Source organism: Globicephala melas, chromosome 14 (assembly GCF_963455315.2).
Source record: "Globicephala melas chromosome 14, mGloMel1.2, whole genome shotgun sequence".
In the NCBI taxonomy this organism is placed as follows: Eukaryota; Metazoa; Chordata; class Mammalia; order Artiodactyla; family Delphinidae; genus Globicephala; species Globicephala melas.
Genome location: NC_083327.1, coordinates 535,809 through 558,513, shown reverse-complemented (window position 1 = coordinate 558,513; position 22,705 = coordinate 535,809). Strand labels below are relative to the sequence as shown.

The 22,705-nt window shown below is 36.3% G+C and overlaps 1 protein-coding gene across 1 annotated transcript; it reads left to right on the top strand.

Moving 5' to 3' along the window:
- The first annotated feature begins 813 nt into the window (after positions 1-813).
- Positions 814-21,198, top strand: LGSN (lengsin, lens protein with glutamine synthetase domain). Its single transcript, XM_060283956.1, has 5 exons — positions 814-936; positions 5,493-5,622; positions 8,084-8,281; positions 17,676-17,842; positions 19,994-21,198. Exons 1-5 carry the CDS (start codon positions 814-816, stop codon positions 21,191-21,193), a joined length of 1,818 nt encoding a protein of 605 aa, XP_060139939.1. The 3' UTR covers positions 21,194-21,198.
- Positions 21,199-22,705: the final 1,507 nt, after the last annotated feature.

Genomic DNA, 22,705 nt, shown 5'->3' with positions numbered 1-22,705 from the left:
TAAATAACACTGGTTACTTTATTGGAAAGAAACTTATTAGGTCAAATTATGCCTAAATTTAATGCTTGGCAGTATCCCTTTAGGTTAAATCTTTTAGATAACTTGATCAGCCACTGAGTGTAAATGCAAAATGACAAACATATTAAGCCATATAAACAATTTTCAAAGGAAATGCTGTGATGAAAAAAACATGAATTATGAAAATATCTTGTAATATGAAATATTCTTTAAAGACCATTCCTGTGTGTGAACTGAAGTCATCTGATAGAATGAAAGTAGAAAAGTATCTGAAGTGTGAAAAGCTTCTCTGGTGGAAATGTCAAAAGAAATCAGAGTCAACCGGTTGTAGTAGAATTTTGAGACTGTCCAAATTAAGCATAAATTAGATTTGTATGTTCACACATATCCGTGTTTATGCTCATGGTTTTTCCAGCTTCGTTTATTGACTTCTTTCTATCTTTAGTTCAAGTGTCCCCTCTTCTGTTTAAGCTTGGCCTAGTTTCCCTGAAGACTCTCTGAAGACCCTATTTATAAAACAATCTGCCTGTTTAATAGCAGTGCTGTAGAGTACAAGCATGAGTATGTTGGCTCCCAGCTGAGAACCCTCAGACTACTTGACATATCCTCACCTCTCTGAGAGGTTCCACTAGTTTACTGTGTTCAGAGTCTAGAGATGCTTAGAAAAGAGAGGGATTAGAGCCTGACTGAATAAGAGTCATCTCTCATGAGTTAAGGGCCCATGAGGTAGCCTAGAAAGAGGTATCTTTGAAGCAGAGATCTTCAGTAATGCATGGTGCCTGGGTAAAGATAATCATGACTAACACCTATTTAGTACTTACCACGCATCAGGCACTGCTTGTCCGACTAAACGGTGCAAGCAGGAAATTTGTCGGCTGCACCTGTAATGTCAATTACTTGATCAACATTTCTAAACTGGTTGGTAAATAGCTGCTGACGAGTCCCTTGAAGATACCCCAACCCTCTGAATTTCTCTAGCTCTCCTACTGTTTCCCTGGGGCCCTTAGACCTCTCCATAATCCATCTACTAAAGAGTTAACATCTGGTCCTGCAGGGACCCTCTAGAATCCTGTCCTGGCTTCCCAGCACCCCAGCAATGATTCTGGGGCATTCTGACTGACTGTATTCATTAATAATGCATTAAGCACTTGTGCTCTGGAGCCAGTTTCCTGGGCTCGAGTCCTAGCTCCACCATTTACAAGATGTGTGGGCTAATTAGTCTTTCTTTGACTCAGTTTTACTCATCTCTAAAATGGAGATGACAATGTATCTCTCTCAAGTGGTTGTTCTGAGACGAAACGCAGAGCATTTAGAAGAGAGCTGACACATAGTAGGTAAAATAAAAGTATTTGTTATTTTTATTATCTGTACTAATGGTTAAATATCTTGACCATCTCTACTAACCACCACTGATGGGGAAAAGATAGGTGGTCTCTGCTGCTATCATTGTGCCCAGGGCCTCTAGCACTGCTGAATATTCTGAACAACATTCCAGTCTTTTTGAGATCTGGCTATATGGGAATTGAGTATCTTTCTTCTCTTCTTTACTACCTACTTTATACTTTAAATTGATTGTCAACATTTTAAAAAATCATAGAATTTCAAATGAAAATCCAGATTTCTGGCATTCCTTGGAAATTTGGAAAACTGGCATCACTAGGGCCACATTTTGTCACGGCAACTGTTGGCTACAGCCACACATTGGTTCCTTCCTTGGATGGATGTCAGCTCTGGTGTTCACCATACAGCCCACTGCATCTCTGTTACTTGCTCAGCATTGAGTTTGCTGCCTCTGAACTAGGGTATCCTAACTATATCTCTTTCTTTGTAACATGGGAGCCTTCAACTTCAATAACAACACTTTATCTCCTATACTAGATTGTAAGATTCTTTATGAAATGGACCATGTTTTATTTATTTTTATGTCTTTGATTTTACCTTACCCATAGTCCTCATTGTTTGGACTGATGAAGTTTAAGCTAATAGTGACTTAAGATGGTTTTAACCCTTATTCAGGAAAGAGTTATTAAAACACAATATAATTGTAGAAGAATATGTAACTGAGGGAGTTGAGTGAACAAATTTTTACAAGTCATACAGATAATCTTATAAAATAGAAGTGGAATTTCATCTAGTTCAGCTGTCTGCTATGGTGATGTGGGAAGCTCCCCAGATAATTCCTATTCTTCCTTGGCAGTCATATGACCTTGAACAAATCATTTCCTGGTGAACCTGTTTCTGCCTTGGCAAAACGTAGGTGATAATAAATGTTCCCTGAAAGTTGTGAGTATTAAATAAGATATAACATATTTTTTAAAATACTTGTTATAATACTGGTTATAAAAATACTTGTAAAATGTTAATATACTTTTGGGAATTGTACTTATAGCAGTGTTTACAGATGAAAATACCAAGGATCCAGAGGACTTGCTACTTAGTGGAAAAGTCAGAATTAGGACTCAAATCACATGAATCTTGACTAGTAGATTTTTTTTTACTGAAACATCATTCACATTGTAACTAAATGTAGTTAAGAGATTAAGGAGAATAAAAATACTTATTGGAGGTGAGGTAAATCAGGGATCCACTAAATTTGTTTGAGCTATTATAGAAATGATCATTTTAGTATATAAAGGAAAATCAGAGGACTGAACTAAATGTATTCTTCATTTGAAAAAAAATTGAGCATCTATTTTGGAGTCAGAGGCACATACTATGACTTAGTTCTAGGGTTTTTATTGGTGAAATTCTCAGTGTAGGAACTTGGTAAATTGTCCTTGTTTTTCTCTTAATAAACTTTCCCTTTTGGTCTGGTTTATATGAAGGCAGGTGAAAATTACTAAAATAAACATTCTCTGGGTTTGAGTTTCTGAAATTTAGGAAGCAGAATGGCATTTTGGAAACCAGAGGACATGTTTGCATCAATACTCTGTACTTTCCATTCACTTTTGTGGCCCTGGGCAAGTTATTCAGGGTCTCACTTTTCTCATTTGTAGGATGGAGATTCTACCATCTTGAGGGTTATGCTGAAGAAATGTGCCTGACAGAGTGCTCAATTGTAGCACATTGTTATTTGGTTGCAGTTAGAGTTTGAAGCTGGAAGAAATCTTAAAATTTGTTTCATTTGATTCCATCAATCTGTATATGAGAGGATCCCTATGAATCAAACTAACACAAATATTAGTCTGCTCAGTTTCCTTTGAAATTTGTGTAACTGGCCTAATAAGTCATTTTCTAAAGAAGACTTCTTAAAAATAACCAGAGACATGAATATGTAAAAACATTTACCAAAATTACAACTATATAATGTATATTTCTGGCAATGCAATCTTAGAAATTGTGAATATATACAATAAGGCTAGTATGTCACTGTCAGAATCCTATCCAAAGTGCATAGGGATAATTTACACAAATATTTGAATAAAATTATAAACTACTAAAAAAAATAAATTACTATAAATATCACATGATCCAAATATAAGATTATCTGTAGTGAAAGACCACAATTTTCTAAAAAGTGAAACTTAAAATCACACAAGATGTTAAAAAAAAAAACACTATGGCCAACTTAAAAATTGCTTCAAAATTTAAAAGGCTAGATCTCATGTTAAGTGTTCTTACCATAATAAAATTTAAAAAATTTAAAGTATAATGTTGGTATTTAGTATCCATTAAGTGCTTAATAAATATTAGTTTCTTGAAAAAAAATCACACAAAGACTTTATCCTATGAAATATATCTTTTTAAAAACCATGGTAACAATAAGAACAATGTACCATAACTATATGTAGACACAAAACAGTTAAATTCATGTTTCTTCTTTTAGTCTTCAGAGATTGAATTGATTTAATTGACAAATGGTACAGCTGTTCCCCAGCAACCATTCTGGACATGTATTTATAACTTGCCTCCAGGGATGGAAACTTCAGAAATAGCTCTTCAAAAAGAAAATAGCTCGAAACATTTTAGAATATAGTTTTTGACCCTGATCCTCTCACCTCAAACCACAATGAGGAGTTTGTAAAAAAACATTAAAAATACCAGTGACAGCATAATTCCCTCCAGGTTCATCCAACTTGTTGCAAATGGTAAAACTTCATTTTTTATGGCTGAATAATATTCCATTATATATATATGCCATATTATCCTTAGTGAAATAAGTCAGACAGAGAAAGACAAGTACTGTATATTTTCACTTATATGTGGAATTTAAAAAAATGAACAAATATAACAAAACAGAAACAGACTTGCAGATACAGAGAACAAACTACCAAAGGGGAGAGGTGTGGGGAGGGATGGGCAAAATAGGAGTAGATGATTAAGAGATACAGACTACTAGGTAGATAATAAATAAGTTACAAAGATGTAATGTGCAGCACAAGGAATATAGTCAATATTTTATAATAACTTTGTATGGAGTATACTGTATAAAAATATTTAATATTGTACACCTGAAACTAATATAATATTGTAAGGCAATTACACTTCATTAAAAAAAATCAGAAAAGTTGACTTGGTAGAAGTAATGACACCTACACAAAACTTAAAATAGAATCTGTAGTCAGTACATTATGATGTGCATAAAGTATCAAGCCATTTGAGTAGAAAATAATTGATTCTTTTAAAAATTATTTCAGTGAAGTAAAAATAAAAGTGTATAAATGAAAAAAATCAATGTCAGCTTTTTACTTTAAAAAATTCTTATTTATTTCAGTTGTGACTCAGGACTGCAGGGATTATTCTGTCCACTGATGGGGCAGAGACACCATAGCTCTCCATCCCCAGCCCCTGCCTCACTGTCCAGCTCCCCGTGGGAAATTGCCCTTGACAGCTCTGTCAAGGGATCCTGTCAAAGATTATAACTAGAGTGTTGAAGTTAGGTTATTTTGTTTTAATATGTATTTCTTTAGGTTTTCCTAAGCTATAAAACACTTTGAGCATGACATTGTTTCACATACATAAAATACAGTCACAAAATAGAATTTTATGAAAGCATGTGCTTTTTTGAAGTAAACATTGACGCAATTAGGATGAGGGTAAGAAGAGGAGAATCTAATTCCTTAGGTATAATACTTATGTCTCTGGTCAGAAACATTAGAGATCCTAAAAAAGAGAGAGAGAAATTATAAAAGAGGGCTTTTAAAGCTAAAATGGGTTTGGTAAAATTACTTAAGAATAAATAATGCAAAATATCCCAGAGTAAAAAATATAGAAAATCCTGACTAGTTGGGCAAGATTTTAATTTATTTGGTGATATTTTTTGTACCACATATAAAAGGAGATACAGAAAATCCATCCTGTCAGCAGAATGTTAAGCCTCTTAATTTTGAATTATTCAAGTGGATGTGGAAACAAAATTTACCTTGTTTTTAAAGTCTTCTAGAATCATTTTTATATCATCATTCTTTCTTGACCTCCAAATTTCATTGTGTGCATGATCTGTTATTTGACTTTTTGTTTATTAATTATTACAGGACATCAGAGATGAAGGTAATGAGACTAAAGCCAGCAGGATGAGTAAATTAAGAAATACAAGAAAGGAAGTCACTAAACTACATAGTTTGTCAACTGAAATAGGAGAAGTGGATATAGCCAACTCAAAAGGTATCTTGCTACTATGATCCCTCAAGAATATGTAGTCAAAGATAATCTCTATTTGGTCTCTTCTTCATAAAACATTTTTCTTCTCTTCTATGTGAGAAGCAAAGAAAGAAAGAAAATTTATTCCTACATAGGCAACATAAAAGATGGAAAATATAGGCTTGCAGTATAAATATATAAAAATAATAAAAATATTTAGAATTTTAAGGGAGTAGAACTAAGAAAATAGTAGTGTGAACAAAAGAGAGTACAGAACAGAAGGAACATATGAGTAAGAAAAGAAGCATATTTCTGCTCTGAGAATGAGTACAAAGATCATTACTGAGAGAGGCCACAATGAAGATGTGGATCAAGTTTTCATAACACATGTTGGAATTCCAACTAGACTCCAGTGGATTTGAAACAGTGCTGAAACTAGGAGTTGATGTGGACAACAGTCTCAATTCTAGGAAGAGTGGTGTTCCAAGGCAGGGGCAGTACAAATGGCCAGTGCATGGCAACAATAAAATGCAGTTAGACTTTTGTAAACTTTATTATTGTTTTAAAATTCTCTACAGAAAATGCAACCCCATATATCTTGAAACCAGGGTGAACTACTCCCACTGCCCCTTATTTGGTATGTCATTGCCTAGGAATAAATTATTTTATCAAGTATTCCTCTTTACATCATATTGAAAGACAGTTGAAAACAGTGCTAACATTTTTAAACATTTTTCTTTCTTTATTTAAATTGATGTATAGTTGATTTATAATATTGTGTTAGTTTCAGGTGTACAGCAAAGTGATTCAGTTATATACATTTTTTCAGATTATTTTCCATTATAGGTTATTACAAAATATTGAATATTGTTCCCTGTGTTATACAGTAAATCCCTGTTGTTTATGTATTTTATATATAGTGATGTGTATCTGTCAATCTCATACTCCTAATATTTTCCCTCCCCACTCTCCCCTTCCCCTTTGGTAACCATAAGTTTGTTTCTATGAAAACCATTAAATCTACTACAGAACCAGTAAGTCCGTTTCTGTTTTGTATATAAATTTGTCTTACTTTTTTAGATTCCACATATAAGTGATTATCATATATTTCTCTTTCTGACTTACTTCACCCAGTAGGATAATCTCTAGGTCCATCCATGTTGCTGCAAATAGCAATATTTCATTTTGGGGGCTGAGTAATATTCCATTTTATATATATATATATACACATACATCACACATACCACACCTTCTTAAACCAATCATCAGTTTATGGACAAGTGGGTTGTTCCCATGTCTTGGCTATTGTAAAAAGTGCTGCTATGAACATTGGGGTACATGTATCTTTTTGAATTAGAGTTTTCATCTCTTCTGGATATATGCCCAGGAGTGGGATTGCTGGAACATATGGTAGCTCTACTTTTAGTTTTTTAAGGAACCTACGTACTGCTTTCCATAGTGGCTACACCCATTTACATTTCCACCAAAGGTTTAGGAAGGTTCCCTTTTTTAATCTAGCATTTATTTGTAGACTTTATGGTGATAGCCATTCTGACTGGTGTGAGGTGATACCTTATTGTGGTTTTGATTTGCATTACTCTAATAATTAGTGATATTGAGCATCCTTTCATGTGCCTGTTGGCCATCTGTATGTCTTCTTTGGAGAAATGTCTATTTCATTTTGATAAAATGGCCATACTACCCAAAGCAATCTGCAGATTTAATGTGATCTCTATCAAATTATCTATGACGTTTTTCACAAAACTAGAACAAATAACTCTAATATCTATATGGAACCATGAAAGACCCAGAATTGCCAAAGCAATACTGAGGAAAAAGAACAAAGCTGGATGTATAACCATCCCAGATTTCAGACAATACTACAAAGCTACAGTTATCAAAACAGCATAGTATTGGCACAAAAGCATCATACAGATCAATGGAACAGAATAGAGAGCCCAGAAATAAATCCACATACCTAAGGTCAATTAATATTTGACAAAGAAGGCAAGAATATACAATAGAGAAGAAACAGTCTCTTCAGCAAGTGGTGTTGGGAAAGTTGGACAGCTGCATGTAAATCAATGAACTTAAAACATTCTCTCACACCATATACAAAAATAAACTCAAAATGGTTTAAAGACCTAAATATAAGACATGACACCATGAAACTCCTAGGAGACATGAATTGTAGCCATATTTTCTTACATCAGTCAATGTTTTCTTTAGGCCAAGGCAAAAGAAATAAAAGCAAAAATAAATACATGGTACGTAATCAAATTTAAAAGCTTTTGCACAGCAAAGGAAACCATCAACAAAACGAAAAGACAACATATGGAATAGGAGAAAATATTTGCAAACAATGAGACCAACAAGAGGTTAATATAAAAAATACACAAACAGTTCATAAAACTCCATATCAAGAAAACAAACAACCTAATCAAAAATGGGCAGAAGACCTTAACATTTTTCTTTATTTCTACAGAAAGGATTAGAAACCAAATGGTGTGTCACAAATTGGGGGATACCAATAAACCAGTCATGGGACCTGGCTCTGCTGAATCTCATTTGTCAGAAGATGACAAGGATTCCAAAGATCAGAAAATAGTGATAAAGCCATTGCCCATCAAAACATCAGTTAACGCTCCTGGTGGTGAATTTCACCCAAACTCCAACTATACTGGTAAGGACTCTGGGACAAACTGGCAAATCAAAAATGGGCAGAAGACCTTAACATTTTTCTTTATTTCTACAGAAAGGATTAGAAACCAAATGGTGTGTCACAAATTGGGGGATACCAATAAACCAGTCATGGGACCTGGCTCTGCTGAATCTCATTTGTCAGAAGATGACAAGGATTCCAAAGATCAGAAAATAGTGATAAAGCCATTGCCCATCAAAACATCAGTTAACGCTCCTGATGGTGAATTTCACCCAAACTCCAACTATACTGGTAAGGACTCTGGGACAAACTGGCATATGGGTCTAGTTGCTAATCCCAAATTTGTATTTGAATTAGTGATATTGTGTTGTTGGTTGAAGATGCTAGCCTGAAAGTCAGAACACTTAAAATAATTTATACACCTATCATTTATAAAATGCTTTACAGTTTTCTTTCCCCACTAGGCTGCTCATATGGAAAATGGAGGGGTTGCCATGCATGGTCTCTCAAGTCTTTTCTAAAAGTAAAATTGTTATTATTATTATTTTTTTTTAGATTCTATTCCCATATAGATCATTACAGAGTGTTGACTATTCACTGTGTTATAAGGAAGATTCATATTAGTTACCTATTTTATATATATAGTGTGTATATGTTAATCCTAATTTATCTCTCTCCCTTTTCCCCTTTGGTAAATGTAAGTTTGTTTTCTTCATCTATAACTCAATTTTTGTTTTGTTAATTGGTTCACTTGTACCTTTTTTTTTAAGATTCCACATATAGGATGATATTTGTCTTTCTCTGCCCTTTGTACTTCCCTCAGTATGACAATCTCTAGGTCCATCCATGTTGCTGTAAATGGCATTATTTTGTTCTTTTTAATGGCTGAGTAATATTCCACTGCACATATGTACCACATCTTCTTTAACCATTCATCTGTTGATGGACATTTAGGTTGCTTCCTTGTCCTGGCTATTGTAAATAGTGCTGTAATGAACGTTGGGGTGCATGTATCCTTTTGAATTATGGTCTTCTCTGGATATATGCTCAAGAGTGGGATTTCTGGATCATATGGTAGCTCTATTTTTATTTTATTTTTTATATCTTTATTGGAGTATAGTTGCTTTACAATGTTGTGTTAGTTCCTGTTGTACAACAAAGTGAATCAGCTACAAGTATACATATATCCCCATATCCCCTCTATCTTGAGCCTCCATCCCACCCTCCCTAGCCCACCCCTCTAGGTCATCACAAAGCATCGAGCTGATCTCTCTAGGCTATGCAGCAGTTTCCCACTAGCCATCGATTTTACATTTGGTAGTGTATATATGTCAGTGCTACTCTTTCACTTCATCCCAGCTTCCCCCTTCCCACCCCCCATGTTCTCAAGTCCATTCTTTACATCTGTGTCTTTATTTCTGCCCTGCCACTAGGTACACCAGTACCAGTTTTTTTTTAATATTCCATATATGTGCATTAGCATATGGTATTTGTCTTTCTCTTTCAGACTTACTTCACTCTGTATGACAGACTAGGTCCATCTACCTCATTAGAAATAACTCAATTTCTTTCATTTTTATGGCTGAGTAGTATTCCATTGTATATATGTGCCACATTTTCTTTATCCATTCATCTGTTGATGGACATTTAGGTTGTTTCCATGTCCTAGCAATTGTAAATAGTGCTGCAATGAATATTCTGGCACATATCTCTTTTTGAATTATGTTTTTCTCAGGGTATATGCCCAGTAGTGGGATTGCTGGGTCATATGGTGGTTTTACTTTTAGTATTTAAAGGAATCTCCATACTGTTCTCAATAGTGGCTGTATCAATTTACATTCCCACCAACAGTGCAGGAGGGTTCCCTTTTCTCCACACCCTCTCCAGCATTTATTGTTGTAGACTTTTTTGATGATAGTCATTTTAACTGGTGTGAGGTGATACCTCATTGTAGTTTTGAGTTGTATTTCTCTAATAATTAGTGATGTTCAGCATCTTTTCATTTGCCTCTTGGCCATCTGTATTTCTTCTTTAGAGAAATGTCTATTTAGATTGTCCACTCATTTTTAATTGGAATATTTGGTTTTTTGATGTTGAGCTGCATGAGCTGTTTGTATATTTTGGAGATTAGTCCCTTGCTGGTTGCTTCATTTGCAAATACTTTCTCCCAATCTGTGCTTTGTCTTTTCATTTTGCTTATGGTTTCCTTTGTTATGCAAAAGATTTTAAGTTTAATTAGGTCCTATTTGTTTATTTCTGTTTTTATTTTCTTCACTCTCAGAGGTGGATCAAAAAAGATCTTGCTGCAATTAATGTCAGAGAGTGTTCTGTCTATGTTTTCCTCTAAGAGTTTTTCAGCATAGTTTTGGAAGTCTTAGCCATGGCAATCAGAGAAGAAAAAGAAGTAAAAGGAATCCAAACTGGAAATGAAGAAGTAAAATTGTCACTGTTTGCAGTTGACATGATACTATATATATAAAATCCTAAAGATGCTACCAGAAAACCACTAACGCTCATCAATTAATTCAGTAAAGTTGCAGGATACAAAATTAATATGCCCAAATCTCTTTCATTCCTATACACTAACAATGAAAGATCAGGAGAAATTAAAGAAACAATCCCACTTACATCAAAAATAATAAAATACTTAGGAGTAAGCCTACCTAAGGAGGCAAAAGATCTGTAGTCAGAAAACTATAAGATACTGATGAAAGAAACTGAAGATGACACAAACAGATGAAGAGATATACCATGTTCTTGTATTGGAGGAACGAATATTGGCAAAATGATTATAGTACCCAAAGTAATCTATATATACAAAGTAATCCCTATCAAATTACCAGTAACATTTCTCACAGAATTAGACAAAATATTTTACAATTGTACAGAGACACAAAAGACCCTGAATAGCCAAGGCTATTATGAGAAAGAAAAATGGAGCTGGAAGAATCAGGCTCCCTGACTTCAGACTACACTACAAAGTTACAGTAATCAAACAGTATGATACTGGCACAAAAACAGAAATATAGATCAATGGAAGAGGATAGAAACCCCAGAGATAAAGCCACACACCTATGGTCACCTAATCTATGACAAAGGAGGCAAGAATATACAATGGAGAAAAGACAGTCTCTTCAATAAGTGTTGCTGGGAAAACTGGATAGCTACATGGAAAAGACTGAAATTAGCACATTCTCCAACACCATACACAAAAATAAATTCAAAATGAATTAAAGACCTAAATGTAAGACCAGATACTAAAAATTCTGTTATTCTAAATTTATGGGTTATCAATAGTGATATAGCTATTTTGACCTATGAGTGTATTGGTCAAAAATCTGTGGGATCCAAGTGATAGAAAATAATTTTAAACTTATTTATTCCACATAGGAATCCATGATGAAAAGATTGAACAAACAAAGTTTGGAAAGGTAGAAATATAGCAGGGTGTAAGGTTAGAGATACAGTGTCTACCAGGCTACTCTCACTTCTGAAACCAATTTCAAGATTGGGAGTTCCCTAAGACTAACCTTAGTTTTGATAATTAGCTATAAGAACTCACAGAACTCACCGAAGGCTATTATCCTCAAGGTTATGGTTTATTACAATGAAAAAAATACAGATTAAATTCAATTAAGGAAAGGATTCATGATGAAGAGTCCAAGGAAGTTCTAAGCATGGAACTCCCACTTGTCCTCTGCCACTGAAGTCATGAACAACACTATTTTCTTGGCAATGGTGTGTGACAATGTAAATGGAGTATTGCCAACTAGGGAAGCTCACCTTAGTCTTGGTGTGCAGGTCTTTATTGGAGCTCCACAGTCAACTGGTCACACGGCTGACCTCAGTCTCCAGCTCCACTGCGGTCAAGCTGATGCCACATGACTCAATAATAAATGACATTGCTGGACTTTCTAGTGTGGCCAGAGACACAAGGAAAACAAAGACACTCTTGTCAGGCAGGACATTCTAAGGGCTTAGAGATTACCAGTCAGGGCCAAGGGTAAAGGCCAGAGCTCTCTTTGGGCAAGGTTAAATTCTTTACCACACACAGGGCCTAAGAAGGACATAGAGCCTGGGAGTGAACACTGTAAGGATTCCATATATATTAATTTTCTGTTGCCACCATAACAAATTTAGCATTTTAAAAGAACGCAATTCATTATCTCACAGTTCTGTACATCGGAAGTCTAGGTTTGCACAGCTGATTTCTGTACTTCAAGTATGTCAAGGCCAAAATCAAGGTGTTGGCCATCTTAGTTCTTAGCCAGAGATTCTAGGAAACAATACACTTCCAAGATCATTCACATTGTTGGGAGAATCCAGTTCCTTGCAGTCATAGGACTGAGGTTCCTGTTTCCTTGCTGGCTGCCAGCTGGAGTGGCCCTTAGCTCCTGGAAGCCTTTGGTTCTACATCTCTGAGCCAGTGGTGCCTCAGATATTTCTCATGTTTGGAATTTCTCTGAATTCCTCGTCTTCCACACCTCTTTTATGCCTACAGCTGGAGAAAGTTCTCTGCTTTTAAGGGCTCACCTGAATAATACAAGACAATGTCCCTGTTTTAAGGTCCATAACCTTAATTACATCTGCAAAGTCCTGTTTGCCCTGCAGTTTAACATATTCTACATGTTCCAGGGTTTAGGGTGTCAACATCCTCGGGGGCAATTCATACCATCTCTCATGCCTGCATTTCTCCGTGGCTTCATGAATGTCTCTTTCTGTGTTTGGCTTCATGAATTTCTCCATGAAGTGAAGAACATGAGCACTGACAGCCTCCAAGCATCAGGGACTATCAATACAAATGCCACAGGGGCCAGGCAGATAATGCCAATGAGTGAGGCATGCTGGTGAGAAAGTAGTGAGTGCTACTCACTCAGAGACCACATGGCTTGCAAAGTTGTGAATATTTACTATCTGGCCATTTACAGAAAACATTTGCCAACCCATGAATTAGAGGATGCATACATACCCCATTTGAAGGCCACCTCAGAGTTCCAGCCAATGTTTGCTGCAGAGAAATGTTCACCCAGTGTTGCCCAATCTTTCTCTTTTCTCAAGAGAAGGTTGAACTCAAGATTTTTATATGGAATTTTCTGATATTTAACTGTCAGCTAATTTAAAAAAAATTCCAAACACTGGGAAGGCTAATGAGAAAATATCTGCTGATTACACTGGATCTTTCACAGTTTGTGACCTTTGTTTTATATAGTTTCAGGCATAAAAAAAAAATGGAATTTACCATTGTTTAGACTCAAGTCAAAATATCTGAGAAAAGAACTGTGTCATGAGTTCTCTTCTTACCAATCAACTATGACCAGGGGTGTGGGTATAATTATTGATTGATTCAACTTGATTAATTCACAGTCTTCTTCTTTGGCCCAGGGCTAGATTTTTTACAGGCCCCAAGTACCAGGAAGTTCACAACTCCAAACAAACCACCAATAAATAATTTCAAAATAAATATAAAAATAAATCTCCAAAATAAGTGTAAGGATTTTCAATGTGGTATTTTCTTCTCTGTAATAACTACTTTGAATTTATTAAAAATATATTTTTTTCAAAGAATAGCTCCCCCTACCCTCGCTTTTTATTGTTTTTGTTTTTGTCCCGGCTTTTATACCAGGTTATTCTGCCATCCTTGTTTTCGAATACTGCTGGGCTAATGTGATGTGGCCAAAGGTGGGGTCACATCTGCATTAACAGTGTGGCTCTCAGAGCAGCCAGGTTGATGAAGGAAAGGAATATGGCAGCCGTCCCTAAGCTGAATGTATTACAGAGTGTACTCTCAAATGCACTTTTCCTCTTTTTTTTTTGCTGTATGCGGGCCTCTAACTCTTGTGGCCTCTCCCGTTGCAGAGCACAGGCTCCGGATGTGCAGGCTCTGTAGCCATGGCTCACGGGCCCAGCCACTCTGCGGCACATGGGATCTTCCCAGACCGGGGCACGAACCCGTGTCCCCTGCATCGGCAGGCGGACTCTCAACCACTGCGCCACCAGGGAAGCCCACACTTTTCCTCTTTTGAAATGAGTTTTTTGAAAGCCCAAACACCTATTTAATTTGCCTTTTATAAGTGACCATGGCTTGTTCTCTATAACTGAAACATGTCCTCATTGTCACGGAACATGGACATTTCTCCAAGGCTTTCTAGCTGCTATAGATCTTTGAGGTTTGCTTGGTTTTTCATGTTTTCTTATTTTTCCCCTTAAAAATTCACAGCCATGAAACTTCCTCTATAAAAGCGCATTGATTTAATTTATTAACTCTCTGAGGAGATGGGAAAGGAGAGCACCTCTCAGGAGCCACAGTATAAGTAAAACAAATGAGCCCCTGAACTGGCAAATATCTGTCTTCTCTTCTATCATACACATGTATGCTCTATCATACACATCTAGGAAGGGCTGACCAAAAGTTTTAATTGTAACTAAGAAGTGCAATTTATTTGAAGAAAAGAAAGTCAGACAATTCAGATTAGTTGATGTCATGAAAATGAAATTTGATTGAATAGGGCTCTCATATTTGGTGAAAGAATTAAACTTTTAAATGAAAATTTGATACTTAGGATACATATCAAAATATGTGATGCCAATTTTTACTTTTTAATTAGACAAGGTCAAATCACATGATGTATTAATTACTTAACTAAATAATTAAATCACATTAATTATTAAATTATTAAAGGAATAGCCAGTGAGTGCCTATGATATGCCTGTACTGCTTGGAGGTACTGGGGATACAATAGCAAGTAAGTAAATACAAAATAAGTAAGCTCTCCTGGAGCTAACATGCAAGTGGTGAAGACAGTAAACATGTATTACACAACAACATGGCAGGTGGTGATTAGGACCCTGAAGAAAATGGAAACTGGTCAGTATATTATTATGGGCTGAATTGTGTCTCCCCAGAATTCATATGTTGAAGTTCTAACCCCTACTACCTCACAATGTGACTGTATTTGAAGACAGAGTTTTAGAAGAGGTAATTAATGTTGAATGAGTTCTGTAGAATGGGCCCTAATCCAATATGACTGGTGTCCCTATAAGAAGAGATTAGGAAACACACACACAGAGGGAAGACCATGTGAAGAAGATGGCCATCTACAAGCCAAGGAGAGATGTCTTCAGAAGGAAACAACCAATCTTGCTGACACCTTGGTCTTGGACTTCTACTCTCCAGAACTGTAAGGAAATAAATTTCTGTTTAAGCCTCCTGGTCTATGGTATTTGTTATGGCAGCCCTAGCAAACTAATATATGCACTCACTGTCCAGCCATAGTGCAACTTGGTGATGTTAGAGAGACTCAGTGGTTGGACCTGTCCACATTGTGATCAAATCTCACAGAATTAATACTTCAGATGGCTATGTTATTTTTCCCCAGCACTTTCACCATGATAAATTATCCCACCTTTGCATTTGGTGGCATGTTTATTGTCTATAGCTTCCTCACTCAATAACATAAAGCTCTCTAAGGGTGCCCAACATTTTTCTGGCTGCCCCTATAATATATGTGCAGTATAAATAGTATGTGGTAACAAAAAAAAATCTATATTGAGTGGATAAACCTTTTTCTTATTTTAAAACAACACTCATTTATTGTAGTAACTGTAGATGATACAGATAAGGCAAAGAACTAATGACTACCTGTGATTGTATTATTGGTGAACCAGTAAAATGACTATTCTTTTAATAGGAGATGTCTTCTGATTTTTTTATGTTATTAATATATTTATGGTTTACATGTAATTGCTTATTAGGTTTAGAATACTGATTATCTGAAATTTTCCATATTTTAAAATGCCTATAAATTTTATTTTCTTTAAGGAGAATTATTCATCTTGGGCAGAACACCCAATACTTCAGAATAAGTTTGGGAACACAGCAACTGATAATTTGACATAAAACACTGTAACTGCTACAGCTTAATTGTTTCTGTTAAATGGAAGGTAGTTATAAAGCCTATGGAGCATGAGAGCAGCCAAATTTATCAGTGACGGGACAGCATCCCTAATATATTTGCATAGGTAGAACCAGTCATTGCATAGGTAGAACCAATCAAATGACTACATGTGCTTCATGTACTTAAAATCTACTTAATCTGTGTTTTTAAACTGTCAATCTTTATGTTTTAAAAGCCTAATTATATCTCAAAAAATGATACTCAAGCATCACTTTAAAATTACAGCTGTTCAACATCAGTGATGTGACAGATTGATGGGTATTCAGATTCAGACATGATCATGGTACCATTTACCAGGGTTAGAGTAATTGTGCTCACTTGATGCATTTAAGAAACATTGATATGGTGCTTACTGTCTGCCAAGAACTGTTAAATAACTTGTTTAATCATCATAACAAGCCTATGAAAGAGGTAATATTGTGTCAGTGAGAAAGCTGAGACACATAAGAAAGCTGAGATAAGGAAAGTTGCCAGGGCAAAGGCAGGATTTGTAGGGAGGCAGATGAGCTTCAGTGTTTTTGCTGAATGACTACAATCTGCTGCATCTCCTAAAAGTCAGACAGTAACCAACATCTATGATGTGTACTGTGTGCCCGATCCTTCTATACACTTTAGATTCATTCAGTCACTTTATGGTATTGAGCCACCCACCCAGAATCAAAAGGTCTGTGTTCCAGTTTCGATTTTGGTGATGGACTGAGAGCGTGATTCAGGGAACCTGGTTGTACTTCTCTGGGACTTAAGCTACTGAGTTGGTTGAATTAGATGTTATCTCCAGTCTCTTCTAACTCTAGAGTTTTAGAATTTGTAGACTATCTTAAAAGTCTTGAAAAAAACTTCTTTTTAAGTTTTCTAGTTTTTAAAAATGGAGTACTCAGTCTAGATTTTTCATCTCCTACACTCTCATTCTTGGAAAACACTTTTATATGCTCATTTATACAAGTTTTAAATTTGACAGAGATGTAGATGTCTTAGATTCAGATGCCGTTATAAAGATATAAAGCTCTTTTGGCAAAGAAAATGAAACAAAAAAGCAAACCCACAGAAAATAAAACAAACAAATAATTTTACCTTTAATCATACAGGAACTTTTTATTTGGGTAAAACCAGTTAGTTCAAGAAACTTAAAGTCTCTTTGATGATACTCATCTATATACAGCCTTATATGGTGCCAAAACAGTGATGTAAATATATTCTAATTTCCATAAGCAAAGACATTTTCAGTAAGTGCTTACATATAATATTACTATTTACTTAAGCAAATAGAGTTAACCTTCACCTTATCCCAGGTGATAATCTCTTAGACTGTTTAGAGACAATGTTCTCAGGAATAAGCCAAAGACATGGAAACATATGATGCTTTTGTTAATGATCATAATGACTAATTCACTATTCTCTAGCCTCATTTTACTTCGCAGTTCATCATGATCTAATGATTTAGACCATTTTTTATTTTACAGATAACACTGGGAACAGCACTCAAATTCCTACTGCACCTCAACTCTCCTCTAGAATGAAACACATTAAACAAGAGATGGCCAAAAATCACCTTCAGTTTGTGCGATTTGAAGCAACAGACCTCCATGGTGTATCCCGGTCTAAGAGTATCCCTGCACAATTTTTCCAAGTGAGTTTTGCAAGTAGAGTTATGATTGAATATAATTTCATTCAATTCATTTGCAAGTAAATGGTCCTTATTGCTCTTTCTTATTTTATTGTAACCTATATAGCAATTCTAGTTGAAAACCAATCATTCATTTTGTTTCTTCCCTTGCCACTCCGCAGACACATTATTGTTCCCCTAAGAGCTGAATGTATACTTTCAGCTCCCAAACAGCAATTCATTTACCCAATATAAATATAAAACTAATTAAGACTGGTAAATTTCATCCTTCAGCCTTGAATAATTTCACTACTTTTTTCTCTTATCGCAATTATGAAGATTATAATTTGTTTGATATAAGAAAATTACAACAGAAGACCTAGGAGTAAAAACAAAGAGAAAAATAAGATTAAATAGAATTTTCTAGATAAAAAGTATATCCCTTTTAGCTTCTAATTCTGATAAGAATATATCCTATTTTTGTTGGATGACAATAAATATTATTAAGTTCTCAAAAATAGTGATATCAAGAACTATGATATTTTTAGATATGTTTTGAGATTTTCTGAGTATTTTTCAGTTTATGTCATGTATTTACTTTAATAACTGACTTACTGTGTTACTGAAACATCATTTCTTAGGAAGGGACATCAGTATTATATACAAAAGTATGAAAATTAAGCATCCTCTAAGATTATTGTTTAAATATATCTTACTTATTACTTCAATATCAAATTGTAATTTTTCTCATTTGCTTTATATTGGGAAAAATTGGGCATCTTCAAAACATTTTTTAAAGAATTCCAAAAGATTCAAATCTGTTTCTTCAAAAATTCTTTAGATCTGCCTGCACACACACACACACACACACACACACACACACACACACGAAGTTTATGTATATAGGTCCTTGAGTAGGTTGAAAATTAAGCAGGCGCTGAATAAACAGTGCTTGACTTACTCAACTGTACTACTGGCAAAAGCAGATTTGGATCATCCAGGTCAAACGGCACTTGGAAATGTGCAGAGATGGTGGAAAGTGAAGGAGGAAGTGGCTCACCGACACCTGCAGAAGAGTCGCTTCTGCGAGCATCAGCCCTTCCTCATTAGCCACCCTGTTTGAGATTTGGAAGTAATATAACAACCAATTTGGCTTGCAGAATGTGAGTAGGTTTTGTTAACCTCACGGTGTTCACTGACATCATAGGAACCAAACTTTACAGTCAGCTTTTTCTCCACCCATTAATGGAAACGTCAACACATGAAACCTTATTGATATTCCTACTACACAATTTCTACATTTTTATGTGTCTGTTCAACTTTATAACTTCATTATTTCCCTGTTGTAGGGCACATAGAAAAGTTAAATAAAAGTTAAATCCATTGAACCCAAGAGGTATTTGACTAGAAAGTGTCTTAGCAATCATCTACTCTAACACTTCTGTTTCACAGATATGGAGGCTGAGGCACATAACATAGTTCTGTGACCTGCTTAACTTCACACAAGGAATTAATGACAGAGTTAGGACTGCTGACTTGAAGGCTGCAACATTTTGGAAACTATAACATAGGTCCACATTCACGGGCAAGGTTTCTGGAACTCTGCGCCTGTGAGGTAGTTTGTTCGTTAGTGTGTTGTAAAGGTGAGTGAAGAGTGGAGTGCAGCTGTCAGCAGTCCTGGCTCTTCTGTCCTGTGTGTCCCGGGTGTGACAACAGTCAGCTCTCTGAGAAAGACTGAGGATTCTTTACTGTAGACTTTGGAGAGTCAATTACCTGTGGGGATTACAATAGAATAAGCCTTATCTGAAGTATTAGCCACTACGCCACATGATAAAAAGTGCTTTAAAAAATATTTTTGGTTATGAGCAGTTCAAATAATTCCGTTAGGTTTTACCTTTGTCATTTGCTATAGACATTTTCTTTATCATTATAGCTTTTCTTTATGAGTGCTGTTTTCATGAACATGAGCATATAAAGTCTCCAAGGCTAAAGCTATTAAGACTTGTTTATAAATTACCTTTGGGGGTTCTATTTTAAACTATTTAAAATTTATCTGATACTAAGCTAGCTTTAACCAACAGATGTTAAACATTTTTTTCTCGTTCTCCCACCCCCAACGTTTTTGTTTGTTTTCAAGTTTCAAAACTTGATTGCTCTATCCTTTAACTTCTTTAGGAAAAAGTGATCCATGGCGTTTACATGCCCCGAGGTTATCTTGAATTGATACCAAATCCTAAGGACAATGAAGTGGATCACATAAGAGCAACATGTTTTAATAGTGACATAGTCCTGATGCCAGAGCTATCGACCTTCAGAGTTTTGCCGTGGGCCGAGAGGACAGCAAGGGTGATCTGTGACACGTTCACTGTGACTGGCGAGCCTCTGCTGACTTCCCCAAGGCACATCGCAAAGAGGCAGCTGAGCCGGCTGCAGGACTCTGGCTTCTCCCTGTTCTCTGCCTTCATCTATGATTTTTGCACTTTTGGTGTACCCGAAATTATCAATTCAAAGACCATATCTCTTCCTGCTTCAGCATTGCTGAATGACCACGACCAGCCTTTCATCCAGGAACTCGTGGATGGGTTGTATCACACTGGGGCCAATGTTGAGAGCTTTTCCTCCTCTACCAGGCCTGGCCAGATGGAAATCTGCTTTCTGCCCGAATTTGGCATCAGTTCAGCTGATAATGCATTTACCTTTAGAACAGCTGTCAAAGAAGTGGCAAGGAAATATAATTACATCACCAGCTTTTTCATTGAGACTGGATTCTGCAATTCAGGAATTTTGTCTCATAGTCTCTGGGATGTCGATGGAAAAAAAAACATGTTCTGTAGCAGTTCTGGAATGGAGCAGCTCACGACCACTGGGAAAAAATGGTTGGCAGGTCTCTTGAAGCACTCTGCTGCTCTCAGCTGCTTGATGGCTCCTGCTGCTAGCTGCCGGAAGCGCTATTTCAAGGACAGTAAAGACCTGAAGGAGAGTGTGCCGACAACGTGGGCATACAACGATAACAGCTGTGCTTTTAATATCAAGTGCCATGGTGAGAAAGGCACCAGAATAGAAAATAAGCTGGGCTCAGCCACGGCAAACCCTTACCTGGTGCTGGCTGCCACTGTGGCTGCAGGCTTGGATGGACTTCAAAGAAACGATGGTGTTTTGGCTGCTCCAGAGGATGGCACAGACCTTCATCAGCCCAAATTTTCTGAGATCCCTTTGAAACTAGAAGATGCCCTCATGGCACTGGAGGAAGATCAATGTCTGAGACAGGCTCTAGGGGAAACTTTTATTCGATATTTTGTTGCCATGAAGAAATACGAGTTGGAAAGTGAAGAAACAGATGCTGAGAGAAATAAATTCTTAGAGTATTTTATTTAGTGTGAAACCCTTGACTGTTCCTTTAGCGATGTGAGTTTTACTTAAGTAATTGATCTGCCAGAAAGAAAAGATTGGATTTTTGCAACAACAACAAGACTACAAATGCTTTCTCTCTTTTTGGTCCCCATGGAGTATTTGACAGATGAAGTGGGGTTGCTGAGAGGATTCTGATTCAGAAACAAACAATAAAGTTGTGGTGCAGCTGTGATGTGAAAACCCAGCAAACCTTGTCACTCGGTGGTCATTGCCTCTGCATATGTTGACCTAGATACGAATATTCAGTTTTGTGGGAGCAACCAATATATTCACACAATTAAAAAGACTTAAGAATTAGAATGCAAAATTTAAATAACTATAAAAAATGAAATAATTTCAAATATACACATAGGTTGTGACTGCCAGGAAAACAAAGGTATTTGCTAATATAATCTCACTCATCAAGGCATTCTGAAGGTCTATTTTGCAAGCATCATTGTGATGCTTCTAAATGATTTAATTAAGTTTTACAAAAATATGTCATGATGACAAGTTAGCAGAAGTTTTCACATATGTCCCTTCTCTTTCTACCCTTTGTCACCAGTTCCTAAAAGGCCAAGGAATTTCAAGGCTGTAATGTCCACTAGAAACAAATCCACAAGAAATAGATTTTGAGCTGGGAACAATGAGGTCAAATATTTAAAAGTAGTGAAAATGTTTCTTTAAACAGTATCTCATATAGAAGCCATATTCATAAAATGCGGATGGAATGGGGATGGGCTGTGGTGGGTGGGCTCTGCCTGGTTTGTACCACTCTTTGAAACTGGAGATTTCAAAGATACCTCTGGTGCTTTGTGGAGCATGAAAGCAACTGCCTTGATAACCAGGGCAATGCTTTCAGCTAAAATTGTCTTTAAATTACTGAGTCTCCTGCCCACAGAAGTTGGTATCTCCCCAGAGAATCTTAAATGTTCTAGACCTTTGTGTGAATGAGATACTATTGTAACTATCACCAAAGTTTAGCTTCTTTTGGGAGGAAATTCAAAATCCACTTACTAGCAAATAAAAACCCTATTCCACTGCTTAGAATCAAATAGGAGATTTTATGTTCAATAAAAAACAACTGTGGTCTCAGTTGAGCGAGCAAACATGCAGGCACAGGATTAGAATATGGCTCAGATCCTCCTAATTCAAATCCATGGTACTCAGTAGCTTTAATACTGAAAGTCAGACTGTCTTCTTCTAATTGCTCACCCTCTTTCCTTTGAGCATGGAAACTCTAGGAAACTTCCTTCAAGGACAGATTCTCCATTCCCTGTCCTTTCCCCATCCTTCTGCCCTCACCTTCCTGCCGACTAACCTGCAGGTGATGTGGCCAGAGTGATGCACTGAGGAATGGAGCTGCACAGGATAGTAACGGGGTGGAAGCTTTGTCCTGTGGGCAGAGCACACTGTGCCCACATTCAGATTTTTACTTCTATCTCCTTTAAGGCACCATGAGTTTGGGTCTTCGTTACTTGGACAAAAATCACCTTT

Coding starts and splice junctions, on each gene's coding strand:
- LGSN (XM_060283956.1), top strand. CDS start 814: ATGACTAACACCTATTTAGTACTTACCACGCATCAGGCACTGCTTGTC. Junction 937..5,492: donor TGATCAACATTTCTAAACTG/GTTGGTAAATAG, acceptor TAATTATTACAG/GACATCAGAGATGAAGGTAA. Junction 5,623..8,083: donor GGATATAGCCAACTCAAAAG/GTATCTTGCTAC, acceptor TTATTTCTACAG/AAAGGATTAGAAACCAAATG.